This window comes from Eretmochelys imbricata, chromosome 6, assembly GCF_965152235.1.
Source record: "Eretmochelys imbricata isolate rEreImb1 chromosome 6, rEreImb1.hap1, whole genome shotgun sequence".
Taxonomy (NCBI): Eukaryota; Metazoa; Chordata; order Testudines; family Cheloniidae; genus Eretmochelys; species Eretmochelys imbricata.
The window spans coordinates 104989533-105004580 of NC_135577.1; the positions used below are offsets into that span (position 1 = coordinate 104989533).

The window sequence follows — 15048 nt, forward strand, 5'->3', positions numbered from 1 at the left end:
CCTAGATGATTAGGTAGCATCTGTGATGAAAAACATCTCCCACCTCCATTTTCCTAGAAACCTTTTCTGTTTTCTCTCAGATGAGGATCTGGCCACAATGATTCAGATCCAGCCCCAGTCTGGATTACTGTAACGCATTGTATCTGGCAGCGCTGATGGCAGCTCTGCTTCCTTGGTCAGTTCAATGCCTTGTTGTTCATCTTCAGAACCACCAAAGGGTCAGGATACAGCTACATCAGCAACTCCATCCATGACCTGCCAGGACTGTGGCAATCTCTCTGGTACAACACAGTTTTACAAAACCCACGAAGAAGCATGCAAGAGGAGCATTTTCAGTCAAGGGTGTTGTATCTAGATAGGTGCAGATAGCTACACCCGATTGCAAAAATTTTAAGTTTGCTCCTAAGTGGTTCCTGTAACCCTGGGTCCAGGAACTAAAATTCCCAGGATGCACCATGGGAAGTGAAGGTGGAGAAAGGAAAGAGGAGGGGAAAAGGAAGAGAAATAAGAATGTGAGCTATGTGAAGGAGCCAGGGAATAAAACTCATCTTTGCTCTTATCTAATTTCCCGAGAATTCCTGAGAGGGTTCAGATACAAAAAAGGAAGTTCAGCAGTGGAACAGCTTCCAAAGGAGATCAGACAGACTCTGAATCTGACCATCTTTAGGGCACTCTGCCAGCGTTCCCACCATAACCGAACTAGGGACTAATTGCAAACGCAGGGGCTGTACATGTCTTTGTGTAATGTGAAAGAAGTAGAAAGCTGACAGATAAGGCAGCAGAAAAAACAATGAGACATCAAGAAAAGCATTGGTAACGTGGTCCTGAGAGAGAGCCAAGAGAGAACTTTTTGGGCAGAGTGCTAGCTGAACAGAGGCTTAGAACTGTGAGCAAAGAAACTGCCTCCTGTTGTTTGCTTCCTACTATGTTTGGAGAAACAGAACTTTATGTACATTCTTTATAAATAACAAGGATTGCATCAAAGAAATACCTATCATCAATAACTTCTCCTAAAGCAACCTGCAAGACCCTAAATATTGGCTAACCACTCGGGCCAAAAAGGGTAACAATATATGCATACATGGCAAAGAGCAGAGGCCTCTGTGAAGTCCACTAGAGACATCCCTATGGAGATCTTAATTAGGAAATAGATACGACGCTGGTTGATGCTGTGATTAGCTAGATTATTTGCATCATATGTTCTAATTGCTTAATTCCTGTTCTATAGAAATCACACAGTACTATTAAAAACTTTTAAATTTCATGTTTATTAATTTTCATTTCTCTAACATAATAACTTGTTTGTATATTTCAAGGTCAAACATAAAGACTGGAAATCATAACATAGAATACCCATTAACAGAATAACTCAGTAATTTACCTCTTCTGCCACTAGAGGTCAGAAAATATACCATCAGCATGAATATAGAAGAAAAAATATTGATAGATCTTCTGAAACAAGAGTAAAATGGTATGAAGGTAAAATTTAGGTAAGAAAAATATATAAATAAGCATCTGTAGTATAAGTGATCTTGGAACCCTTTGTATCCTAACACTAAAGAGAAAACCTATACAACTATATGTGACTATTTTAAAATATAAAGCAGGTGTTGAGCTGAGTGCAGATAGCCTGTGAAGGTACAATCTGGGAACAGACAGGGCCAACCTCAAGACACTACAGCCAAAACATGTGGTTATGTAAAATGCGGTGTAAGTTACAGATAGGCTGTAAGTGATGGATCCAGCAAACATTTACTATTGGAGTGATGTTTACTATCATGAGTGGTTCCACTGGGTTAGATTCATCCTATACTGTCAAAAACACTGACACAGGGACATTGGGGAAACACAAGCCATTTCCCCTATTTGGGAACTTCCAGAACTTGACTCGGGCCCCGGCACAGGGCTGACCTAAACTGAATTTTGATTCAGTGTCACCCAGGGGCCACTTCAAGGATGCAGAATTGCTGGGGCACAGTTCTGCTCCGATCATGCCTCCTCCCACTCCTGATCTTCCACTTCCTTCCTCTGGCCCAATTCTGCTATGCCTCTGTCCTGCCCTAGAATGGTCAATACAGAGGTGTCAATGCTCTTCACCAGGGAGACCTTTCACCTTCCCTGTGATCCCTTTTCACCCACGTGGGTGGCACAAAGGGGCCACAGGGCAATGATTTATCAGACTCATTAACAGCAATGGGGCCACTCAGGGTAGTAAACACTACATTTGTTAATAGGTATCTGCTAGACTGAGCCTCAGGTTGGTGAGATAATAGATGTAAGTGGTAAAGGAGTGTAACTTGGACTGATTTGGCAATCAGTGAGCATGCAAAACAAATGTAATTTACACGGTGAGGATGTGGACAGGAGGGGTGCAGCAGGCATAGGTTAGTAATCTCAACATCTTTTCTGATCCTCACTTTCCAGAAAATGTTTTGCTGTTTTCAGCGTTACAAAGGATTTTCTCTTTTCACCTCTGCTGATGGTTCTGCCTGAACTCAAATTCCTTTTCTTTTCTTTGGTTTGAGTTTGGATTTAAAAACAATCTGCAGTGATGGTGATTTAAAATCGATTAAAGGTCTCAGTTGTGAAGCAGAATATACAACATTACAAGGGAAAAGGTGGCCTCTAAAGCCATCTCTACGCTGGTTAGGTCAATACGTTTCTTTATTTAATAGTGGTGGTAAATTACTCATAGTTAACGCATACAGCACTTTAGTAACTATTGTTTCATAGGGTTCATGATTTTGCCCATAAAGAGTATGTGATTATTGCTAGATATTATTATCATGAAGGGCCTGTTGAACCTAATGGTAGCAGGCACAGCCATTGGCACTATTTCCATAGCAGAGGCTGCCGAAGCTTCAGTGCCGTTCTCATCCACATTCACCGTGGCCTGATGGATAGCCTACAAGGAGATCAACAAACATTACCATTCCAGGTGTGGACCATAAGCAGGTTTCTGAATATGAGCTTGATTGTTTTTAAACCAAAAGCGCTGAGAGAAATAACTGCTAAAGAATGAGCAACAGAGCAACAGGTGTGAGTGAACACCACAAACCAAAAGGGCAACTGCAAACTCAGGGAGAAAAATCTGTGATCTGCACGAATCAAAATCACCTCATCCTTAAAAGAAGACATTCTCAGAGTCACTATTTCATACTTCTATCGCAAGCACTGGCCCCGATTCTCCTCTCGCTTTCACCAATGTAAATCAGGAGCAACTTCACTGAAGTCAGTGGGGTTACACTAGTGTAAAACTAATGTGAGAGCAGAATTACACCCAGTTGTCTTTGGCAAATTTATATAGTGGAGTAATAGTTCATAGGGGAGGACAATCAAGAGTGGACATAAAATAGATCTGAGGGGTACAGATTGCTTTCCTTGCATATGTCTTGTATGTTAAGAGCATCCGAAGTTGGATAGATAGAATGGGTTTGGGGCAGAAAAGGGCACAAGCTTGTCCTTACTGCACTGAGAGACATTTACAGACCTGGATTCATCAGATTACATCTGTTCATTTGTAGGGGGGTTGAGGGTTTCTGTATCGTTTTTTAACAGGAGTTAACTAATGGAATGTACCCTGCAGGTAATGGTTTGCAAGGGGTGGGCACTGAAGCCAACAGGAGCTAAGGGTGCTTCTCAAACTGGGAGACATTTTTGAACCAAAACTTTTTTCAGTGAAAAATGCAGATTTGGAGACACTGAAATAATTTGCAAAGGCATGTCAATTTTGCCAAATTGTGTGCGTTTAAAAAGATTTTATAAACAAACAAAAATCAAAATGTTTTGATTTTTTCAATTCAAAATGGCTTTTTTGTTTCAAAATTCCCTTTAATTTTTTGTTTTTTTATTAAAATGCTGTAAAGGGAAACAAAAGGTTTCATATCTGGTTGAGGGAAATGTTTCAGTCAAACCAGAACAATTATTTCTGACTCCTTGCTTTGTCAAAAATGATGCTGTCAGTTTGACCTGAAACGATGTTTTCCCCCTGATTTTTCAGAATTGCCAGTAAACCAAATAACCTGTTTTTTGTCCAGCTGTTCATAGCACCTTACAGAATTGAACCCACTGTCTTTAATAACAGGAGGGGCAAAGGCAGCTATGCACAGGCAGCAGCAGCAATGGAAGCTCTGAAAACCAGCCCTTTGCACCCCCTTTCATACCAAGGGGAAGATGGCTGTGGGGTCTTCTCTGGGAAGTGGGGGAGGGGAGAGAGAGGTTTGTGGTCAGTAAAGTGGCCCCATGCGCTGTAAAACTCTGCTGGGCCAAAATGTTGTACATGCTGCAACTTGCTGGGATACAACAGCACACGCAACCCAGGTCATTTGGGCTGAATATTCCATCCCTTAGTCCCTGCTTTTCATATAGAGCAAAGCCCTTTCATGTGGGTTTCCCCTAGGAGCCACTTGTAAAGAAATGTTTTTAAATATCCGGTACCGTGGATCCTTTAAACAGAATGAAACCTAACTTACCTCCGAGATCCTGTGCCGGGGCAGCCCAGTAATTCCAGACAGGTCAGCTTCATTAGCAAATAGATTTCTGATGCCCATTCTATACAGAATTTGTTTTAAATCAAATTTGCCATCAACAGAGAATCTTGGAAGATATAAATTGACTGAGCTGTCCAAAGAGAAATGCGAAAAAATGGTAAAACATTTCAACCAGACATCACAGTGCAGGGCAGGCTCATTCCTGACAACATAACATGCTGTGGTGATTATTGAGAAATTTGTTTGCATTGTTTCCACTAGCCCATAGAGAAGATTTGACTGAAGACCCATGACAAATTTCTTCTGGTGAGGAACGGGAGGTTTCTGATAAGTGATATTGGAAGCCTGGACTGGGAGGAAGGATGGCTCATAGTTAAGGTGCTACCCTGGAACGTAGTAGACCTGGATTCTATCCCCTGTCACTTGAATCTTGTGCCTTAGCTCCCCCGCTGTTAATCAGGTATAATAGCACTGCTCTACGTCACAGGGGTCTTGTGAGGATAAATACATTGAGGTCTGTAAGGTGCTCAGATACTATGGTAATGAGACCTATAAGGAACTAATGCAGAGAGAGAGACAGTTTCAGGAAAGCTCTAAGTAATATTGCTAAGTACAACGAGACTGAGGTTGTGCTCCTGAATTCAACAAGTACAGAGCATCTGGACTATCCCTTCACCCTGCTTGTTTTCCCTCCCCATCTTCCAGGAGATTCCTTATCTGCCCCACCAATAACCTGATTCAGTGACACCCACTGAAGTCAATGGGAAGATTCTCATTGACTTCAAAGGACTATGGGTCAACCCTCAGGACAACTCATCTCAATGTCCATAATCAGGAGAACTGACCAGCAGGCTTTAAAAACAGAATAAACTTCAGAGCCTGCTGGACCATCTTCCAAGCTTCTATTAGGTTGCCGGTGTCCCTTAAGATACCTAAGGTTGTACTGTGTTCCCATTTTTCGGGAAATTTTCCTCTTTAAGGCTCTTTAGCCAAGATTTTCAAAAGTGACTAGTGATTTTTTGCCTGGTTTTCAGAAAGTGCTGAGCATTCACCCTCTGAAAATCAATCCCTTTTAAGGTGTCTCAAGCTGGACACCCAAAAAGCGAGGCACCCAAATTAATGAGTCCTTTTTGAAAATGTTGGCCTTATCTTAACAATTAAATTACACCTTTGGGGGGAAAACAAACAAAACAGATTCCAAAGAGAGCAGAAAAGTGTGGGGTGCCTAATTTGTTTAGGATAAAAGCTAACAACAAAGCATATCTGTCTAGTTCATGAATCATATTGTTGGCTCTATGTAAGATTTAGTCAGTTTAAAGGAAAATGAATACTTCAGTGCTTTCTGTAAAACTAGTCAATGCTCTGCATTTCTGGTGCATTTTTTTTCACTGTCCCACTGTCTCTAGTTTTTCTGGAGTTAGTTCTAGCATCTACAGTGAGACACAGTAGCCATTTGATAGCATGTGAGAACATGTCTTAGATTAGATGCTAGGATTGTTCCTGGCTAATAATGCTAGTGGAGGTGCAATAGACTCTTTCCTGATTGCTGATCTCTTCCCTTTGCCTGTTTTTTTCGCAGAAGGTGCTGACTGCTGCCCTATTAATGACGCAACTGTCATTGGGCCATTTCTATCCTCCCATTATAAAGAATAAGCCATTCCCCATCTACTGCTAATGTGAGGGGAAAGAAGAATGCAGCACACACACACAGTCTCAGGAAGAGAGGAGTAGACACTGGGACACACAACAAATTACCCACATGTTAAACAGGGCCCTTGCTATATATAAAGGTAACACTCCATGCTTCTACACCTTCCATCCAACAATCTCAACTAGGGTGACCAGATAGCAAGTGTGAAAAATTGGGATGGGGGCAGGGAGGTAATAGTGGCCAATATAATACAAAGCCCCTAATATCAGGATGTCCGGTCACTCTAATCTCAACAGTAATGAACACTTCTCACAATACGCCTGTGAGTGGTATCAATTCATTTTGTGGATGGGGAAACTGAGACACAAAGAGGTCAAGTGACTTGACCAAGATCACACAGGAATTTGGTGACTGACCTAGGAATAGAATCCTGAGCTCCTGAATCTCTAGTCCTGAGATTTAACCATAGGGCCACCCCTTCTTCCCTGAATGTAACCTACTGAAATGGCCTGAAGTACACTGCTCCCAGCTGCATGCAATTCTACGTCATCTCCATATATTTATTCAGACCAGATACATTGAACTGGACAGTGCAAAAGTTTTTCACTGAAACCAGGCATAACTCAGCTGGCTTTGTGAAAGTCAAATGACCTCCCCTTGGAAACTCTCTTCACTGCTGAAGTGGGGTGTGGGGCATCAGGCTGCAGATTGACATGAAGGTGACAAAAAGAGAACAGGACCCAAGGAGTTCCAACTGTATTACTGCTGAACAGAAAAACAGGTAGGTAGCCTGCTCCCCTGAAGGCCCTTAAGTGGGTTTGATTTAGGGAGTGAATGGATTTACTACACCCTCCCAAAGATGCAAAATGGACCAACCAACTGCTCTGAAGACTATGTGGGGAGAGAGGAGGTATTTACTGGTCATTGGTTTGCATGATTGCCAAACAGCAGTGAATTTCAGTGAGTGAGCATTTCCATACAACGCCAGCTCATTGGGGTCTCTAATAATGAGGTCTTTCTATACTACAAACCATAGAACCCCACTGCTGCTTGATAGGTAGATTATTTCAGTTTTGGAAAAAGTAAGACATTTTGCTTAGTTCCTTGTCTGCTGATACTAAGGCAGATCCTCTTTGCACAATTCATGTTTATTTGACAGGGATAACAACACTGATATTTTGGTTAAGCTGTTTCATTGCCCAGTACTGATTTTAGGAACAATCATGAGCATTGGGGCTGAAATGAGCGGAGTGGGGGGTGCTGCCGCACCCCCTGGCTTGAAGTAGTAAAATAACAACACAAATATATGGTTTCTGCCCTTATCATCCCGACTATAAAAATTGTTCCAGCACCACTGATCACGAGGATCCTCCTGCTGGTAGAGCTAGATTAAATTTTTACATTTTTGAAGTTTCAATGAAAAACAAGTTCACATTTTTCAATGAAAGTTTTTGTGAAAAAGTGTTGCCACATTTCAAAAAGCTCTGCCAGCTAGTCAACGTAAAGAACTGTAAACTGTGTATTTAATTTAATTCAGTTTTTTGTCTTAAAGCTGGGGTTTGGTAATCTAAGGCAGTGTTGTCAAGCATTCAGCCTGCTTGGTGCATTTATGTGGCACATTCTTACTCTCCAGAATGAAAGGCCCTGAGTCCGCCAACAGGCACATGCTTAATTTTATGCACATTAGCAGTCCCACTGTAGACATGCAAGAAGCCAAGCACGTTTTCAGCACTGGACCTAAATTTCAGTGAACCTAAATTTGCCCCTTTAAAAGTGAGTTAAAATTCTAGCTCTCATGGTTGCAAAGATAATGTGACATGAATGTAATAAATGAAATGCCATCTTCTTGGGTCTGCCGGCAGCCTGAAACAATGGCTTTGAGATGCATGAACTCTTTCCCCCCTCTGCCCTCCACACACACTCCTTTAGTCTCACTGGGGTGATAATTCTGAAGACAAATGATGAGACTTAAAATATTAGCATTAACTTTTTCATTGATAATCATCTTATCAGGTGAGATGGGGGAAAGCATAGGACAGAGAATCCAGGGGGGCTGGAAATGAAAGCTGCCACAGGGAGGGAAACGCAGAAAGGGGAAAGATGAGATAAAGGGAGAACAACAGACTACAGAGAAAGGCATATAGGGAAGCAAAAGAATCAAAATGCAGAAATGGCAGTGGTCCTAAAGGGAAGCAGATTTTCCACACTGAGTGATACAGAATGTGACAATAGGATTTTGAACAAATAACATATCTTGGGCTTGGTCTACATTACAGACTTACGTCAGTATAACTACATTGCTCAGGGGTGTGGAAAATCCACACCCCTGAGCGACACAGTTATACCGATCTAACTCCTGGTGTAGACAGTGCTATGCCGACAGGAGGGCTTCTCCCATCAACATAGCTACCACCTCTCAGGGAGGTGGAGTACCTACACTGACGGGGAAAGTTACACTACACTGCAGTGGTGCAGCTGCATCAGTGCAGTGCTATATGTGTAGACAAGCCCTTGTAAATAACTAAAAAATTTAACTACATAAAGGCCATATTCTAGCCTTCATCTTTGTGCATTAACATCACTGAGGGTAGCACATTAGTCCTAATTCTATACCATAGCCCAGGGATCATAGTTAAAAATACAGTCATCCTTCTCCAAGAATTTGTCCGACGCCCTTGATCTAAAGGGACTGCCTGCCACCAGAGTAGAGAGCTGAAAGATTTTACCTTTCTGAAAGTAATTTTCTCCATTTAGACAGACTTTCACATGACAAGCCATTCTCCAACTTCCTCATTTGTCCTTCATCAGGCAGAATAAAATATGCTTTAGTGCTTTCTTCTTTATAATCCATTTGCACCACAGTGCTAGACAGCTGGTCATCATAGGTGTGTTTGTATATGCCCAATCGGAACATCATAGGGACTTTAACAACTGTGTTTCCATCCACAAAGAAGTCATCATCTCTAGTGTACTTTGGATTGAAAGTTTTATTCCACGTGGCTTATGATTCAAAGAAAGAGAGAGTTACTGGATGTTCTGGGAACAAGAAACCATCCTTAGTTGGCATTAACTGCAGTAGCTGCATTTGCCTTCAGAGCTACACCAATTCATACCAACTGAGGATCTGTCCCTAAATGCATAAATTAGAGTAAATCAACTGTAATATGCACATGGATGGTTTGGGTTGGGAGTGGTTTAAACAAACCCAGAAGCTGCTCTGTAGTAAAAGGATGGTACTTTCACCTTAGATAGCCATCATATACCCCAATGCCTGTCCTCATGCCAGAAGGAATTGCCAGACTATTCTCAGGGAGGAGACTTAATACATTCCCCAGTGTACTAACGTGAGTTATGAGTTGATCCTGCATGTCTGGCAGCAATTTTCAAGTGACTCCAAGCAGCATGAAAGCTGAAGTAAACATCTCCTGCCACCACGTTGGCTGGGTAGCAGACCAACATTTTAAAAACCCCCGAAAACCTAATTTGGGTGGGAAAAGCCATAAGTAGACTGTGCCCTGCTCCCATCTCTAAGAAACATCCTCACAACCTCCCTTCACCTTAGTCTGGTTTAGGTGTGGGACTAGGTAGAGGAGTTTTCAGCCCAACTGATCCCTTTCTTCCACTTGGCTGAAGTCCATAAACGAGCTCTTGTTCAAGGGGATGGACTTCAGCCAAGTAGAAGAAAGGGATCAGTTGGGCTGAAAACTCCTCTACCTAGTCCCACACCTAAACCAGATTGAAGTGAGGGTGTTTCTTAGAGATGGGAGCAGGGCACAATCTATTTATGGCTTTTCCCATCCAAATTAGGTTTTGGGGGATGTTTAACATGTTGGTCTGCTACCCAGCCAATGGGTGGCAGGAGATGTTTACTCCAGCTTTCATGCTGCTTGGTGTAAACCCTATTGCTAAATTTACTGGGTAAGCAGAAAACATGAGATTTTCAAAAGCTAATAGCTTGGTCAAAACAAAACCAATCTTTTCTGAAGCGCTCAAAGTGGTTTCAGAGAAGTGTCTTCTTCTCAGTGAGAAGAACTTCCAAGCCAAAATGCAACTATTCACCCTCATTCACTGCAGCCATAGAGTTGTTAACTAACAACTAGAAAAATAACAAAACACTGCAATGATATAAATTGTTCCCTGTCCTCCCAACCCTGTGTACTAAAAAACAGTTGATCTATTAATCAGTTTTGCTTAGACTTTCCAAAATGATGTATTTTTCAGAAAGTACTGAATTATGGAAAACAGAGCATTAGAATGCATTGATATGCTTCCACTGTAATGCTATATGTTCCCACTAGATAATGCTTAATATCTATAGCTTTCTTTTCAAGTATATTGCATATATACACACGCACATATATATACACACACATATATATATAAGTGCCAAAAATACACCCCTTTCTTGTAAGAATTTAGAGGCAAGATACCTTGAGTTCTAGTCCCACCTCAGACACTGCCCTTAATGATACTAAAATAGTGTGTGTTAATGCCTAGATATATGATGATGGGAGCCTTAAAAATACCTCAAAGACATTAGCTCAAAATAAATCTTGTTTAACTGAATTACTGAAGTGACTAATCTCGTCAAACTGGAGCTGGTCCCAAGTGGAGCTAGTTAAAAATTGGTATCTCTGTTCTGCAGGAAATTCTGATATGTTTTCTTGCCAAATCAAGACAATGCCAAAATGTCATGAAGGACAGAGATACTGTAAGTCGGAGTTGTTGACAATTTTCCATCTAATTATTTTTTATGAAAAATCAGGGTTTTGACTAGAACCTTTTTAAAATATCTGCTTTCTGGGGAAACTTTTGTGGAAAAACTGAATCCCTGAACACCAAAATATTTTGGTATTTGATATTTCAATGAAAAGTTGGAAAAGTTATTGAGATTTCTGCAGAAACCAATCCCTATTTTCTGACCCGCTCTAACTCTAAGTTACACTTTGCTTCTTAATCAAAGTACCTGGGCAGAAAGATTACCCTGCTGGGTAAAATTGGTCTAATTGTCTAAACCCGGGACTGAGAACAAAGTCCTCTGGAATTCTAATCCCTGCTCCAACCCTGAGTCACTCTGAGGCCTGGTACAAATCATTTAATCTCAACCCTTTGTTTCCTCAGCTATAAAACTGGTGTAATAATAGTTATATAGTACTTAAGGGTGTCATTATTATTAATTAATGCTTGTATGGGGCTTTCAAGATATAAAGTGGAAAGCATTATTCTTTTAAACAGGAGAAAATTGCTACACTGTGACTGTAAGTTTCTCCATAAACAGTGTAGCCACAAACATGATGTATGTAATTTTAGAGTAAGTCTGTCTGTTAAAAGAAGTCTCTAATTTTTGTACTGTCAGCTCAGAGCCCCTGGACGCTTCTTTAACACGGCAGAAGTATTGCCTTGCTATGTTTTAGGGAAATTCCACAATGAGTCACAACGTTTTTTCATAAGTCACAGCCCCAAATCCTGATATGCTCAGGCAGCTATTACTTGTTGCTTACTCGGACAAAATTCCTACTGGTTTCATACACAGCTTTGGTTAAAAACTGAGTAAGGATGTCATAATTTGGCAGATAGATTGCATACTGGGAACACTCATTAATTCTTCCCTCCTTCTCCATCCAAACCCAGATATGCCTGTGCTTCCCTTCCTCTTAGCAGGGTACTTTTCAAGGAGGTCTTGCCTCTGCAATTCTTTACAATGCTCCAGGGACAAAAGGAAACCCAGAGTTTGCCTTTTCCAGTGGGTTGGACAATAATTCCTCACTGAACTATGGGGGCAAGTAAAATGACATGGGTTTTTTGGAGGGGAATGGGAGGGAGGGAAGAACATGCTCACTATCTAAGCCCCAAGGCAAACAAGAAGAGTAGCAAATCATCCAGTGAAACCCTCAGTACAATGCAAGATAGAATGCTACCAAACCTCCATCCTCAGACAACAACTCAATGTAAGCTACAATGCACAATGGAAAAGGGAGAGGAGTCATCAGGACTGCTGGGGTGGCCAATAATCACATGGTACAGAGGATGGGATAGCCATTAAATGTTAGGTCAGACTTTATAAAAGCTTCTAAAATTTCAGATTCTTCTCCAAACCAAACCGAGCCTCCGAACCATTCCACATTTTAGCCCATTTTAATTCTCCATGTGGAAGCAATAGGAGCAATAGTGTGGATTTTAAGTGGAATTCTTCGCAATTTCTTTAAAAGCAAAAAGCAAAATGCAGTTTGTCTCAGGGCATAATTATCCACTCCTAGCAAACATTTTAAAGAGAGAGGGATTTAAAGTGGAAGACAGGATCTACGCACGCAAACTATTGGGGGTGCTGGGAGGTCATTTCAGATATGGAACTGAACATTGTGGCTAGGGGCATCTCTAATTTTAAATAAATATCCATTTTAGAACATGTGTGACAGCTGTACCTTCATATGTGTGATATAGAAGGTTTTAGTTCCTATATTATTTTTAGTGAGTATTTTCCTCTTATTATTATAATGTATGATATTGTACGAAACTTATGACTAAACCCTTCACATATATGTAACTTTTACTTTCATAGCTGTTTGAGTTTCGGGGTGGGCAGAATCCACACATTTTGTGTGCCTATTGTTAAGTCTGGCAGGAAAGCCTGATACCTACTGACTAAAAGCCTGTGTTGAAAATGCTATTTTGGAGATGAGTCAAGATCTTGAAACTAGAGAGATAGAAACTAACCTTCCTTGATGGAGTGGGAAAGAGGGATATGGGTGTGGAAGGACAAAGAAACATAGACTCATAGGGTTAAAAGGGCCCATAGGGGTCATCTAATCTAACCCCCTGCCAAGATGCAGGATTTGTTGTGTCTAAACCATCCAAGACAGATGGCTATCCAGCCTCCTTTTGAAAATCTCCAGTGAAGAAGCTTCCAGACCCTCCTGAGGCAGTCTGTTCCATTGTCCTGCTGTTCTCACAGTTAGGAAGTTTTTCCTGAGATTTAACCTAAATCTGCTAAACGGTACTTTGAACCCATTGCCTCTTGTCCTGCCCTCTGTGGCAAGACAAAACAACTTTATTCCATTTTTTTATGGCAGCCTTTCAAGTGAATCAATTGAACTAGATTCCAACTAGTTTTGCCACTCTACAGCTAATCCTTCAAAGATTTACACAAATGCATAGATGTACTTGAAAAACAAAGGGAAAATGTTTTTTTGGAGAAGGAGTGGGTCAACATTTGAAAAACTTTGACCAGCTCAATAGCTGGTTACAAACCAAGGGAAAACATTTCCAGAAACTTCATTAACATTTTTCATTTTTAAAAAATTAATTTCAAAATTTAGAAGTCAGGACAACTTGTGTGAGTAAAGAGACTCACATGTGCAAACACTGGCACAACTGGGGGCCCTGGTCAGGTTTCAGAATGTGATAAAAGGTGTAATCAGTTACCGTAGTTACAAAGAGATGGGCTTTGAGGAGAAGCAGAAGTTCTGTTATATACCTGCCTCTGTACTGTTTGCTGTTGCTGGGACAGAATAAATAATTTTCCACTCAATAAGTTGTTTAGGTATCTTACAGCATTTTGCAAATTGCACTCTAAACCTGCTTAGCAGAAAATTTCATAGCATTTGTCTAGGGTGCCAATTCAGGAAAGCACTTAAGCAATGAGTCTTACTGACTTCAGTGCACCTTATGTATATGATTAAGTATTTTGTTGAATAGGGATGCTCTCGTGAATCTGGGCCTGTGTGAATGTATATTTTACGTACCCTTTCATCAGAAAAACATTTTAAATTTTTTACTAATTTTTTTATCAGCTCTGGCTTTGATCAGAAAATGGGGAAAATATCACCAAAATTTTGTCCAAAAACCAGTAATTTTCAATCAGAAAATTATTTTCAATGAAAATGTTGACCAGTTCTATTCATAATTAACACTGTGAATAAAAAGGCCAATTGTGAGGCAGGTTGTGATTCCTCCTCCAAAAATAGTACTGCAAAGGAAGTGGTGAAGCCTAGAGTTGGCACAAGGATAGCCAAATGACCTGAGGTGGGATGTCCAATGATTTTGTCTTACCCTTAAGATAAATATAACTAACGAGAAGAATTTCAGTAACTGGATCCAGATTATTGAGTAGGTTGACAATTTTCCCATGTGTTTTGTTCTCTATGTAATTATTGATCTTCTGCTGAACTAATCTGACATTCTTGAAGTTTTCTGGGAAAGCTTCTCCACTGTAAAAGTTTTTTAGATTATTTAAAAATTTCTGTTGCAGTTTCAGCTGGTCTTTCACAAACAGGACATTCCCCATATCCAGCTGGAGGTTAGCATTCTGGCGGTTTAGCGTTTGCATGAGCTGACGGAAACCTTCATGTATCTCCCTTTGCTGAATCTCATTTGGTTTAAAGTGCAGCACGCTAAGAATCTGTTGCAGTGTCTCTGATTTAGCACCCAAGGTCAGCATTGCAAAGGCAGTGGAGATGCTCGTGGGAGAGAAGATCACATTCCTGTTGTTTCTCTGAAAAGAAGCCTCCTTATAAAAAGAAAATGCAAACTGACAGATGCTTCTCCCTACTTTATGACCCAGCATATTTTCATTTACTGGATCTACTTGGTTTCTCTTTCTACTGTGGTAATTTTCAGGACTGTTGTTGTAGCTAGAATTCTGTTCGCAAGGTTTATCAGCATGAATCCCGGCAATCAAAAAACACAGGTAAAAGATTGACTTCATTTTTCTAAGATTCTGTAAGAAAGAAAACATATTTGGTCTACAAATCTTAATAATTTTCAACATATGCTCACCAACAGGAAGGAATTGTTTAAGAACCTGAACATACTATGGAGGAGGCATGGAAGCAGTGACCACAGGTTACTTGAATTCAATACAGTGAAGAAAGGGTTCCGAGTACTAGCAATATTATATTTCAAGGAAAC

General features: G+C 40.7%; 1 protein-coding gene across 1 annotated transcript; it reads right to left on the reverse strand.

Moving 5' to 3' along the window:
- Positions 1 to 2719: 2719 nt before the first annotated feature.
- Positions 2720 to 14845, reverse strand: LOC144266878 (alpha-1-antitrypsin-like). Its single transcript, XM_077820424.1, has 4 exons — positions 14191 to 14845; positions 8868 to 9141; positions 4473 to 4620; positions 2720 to 2905 (listed from the first exon to the last, which is right to left on the reverse strand). Exons 1-4 carry the CDS (start codon positions 14843 to 14845, stop codon positions 2720 to 2722), a joined length of 1263 nt encoding a protein of 420 aa, XP_077676550.1.
- Positions 14846 to 15048: the final 203 nt, after the last annotated feature.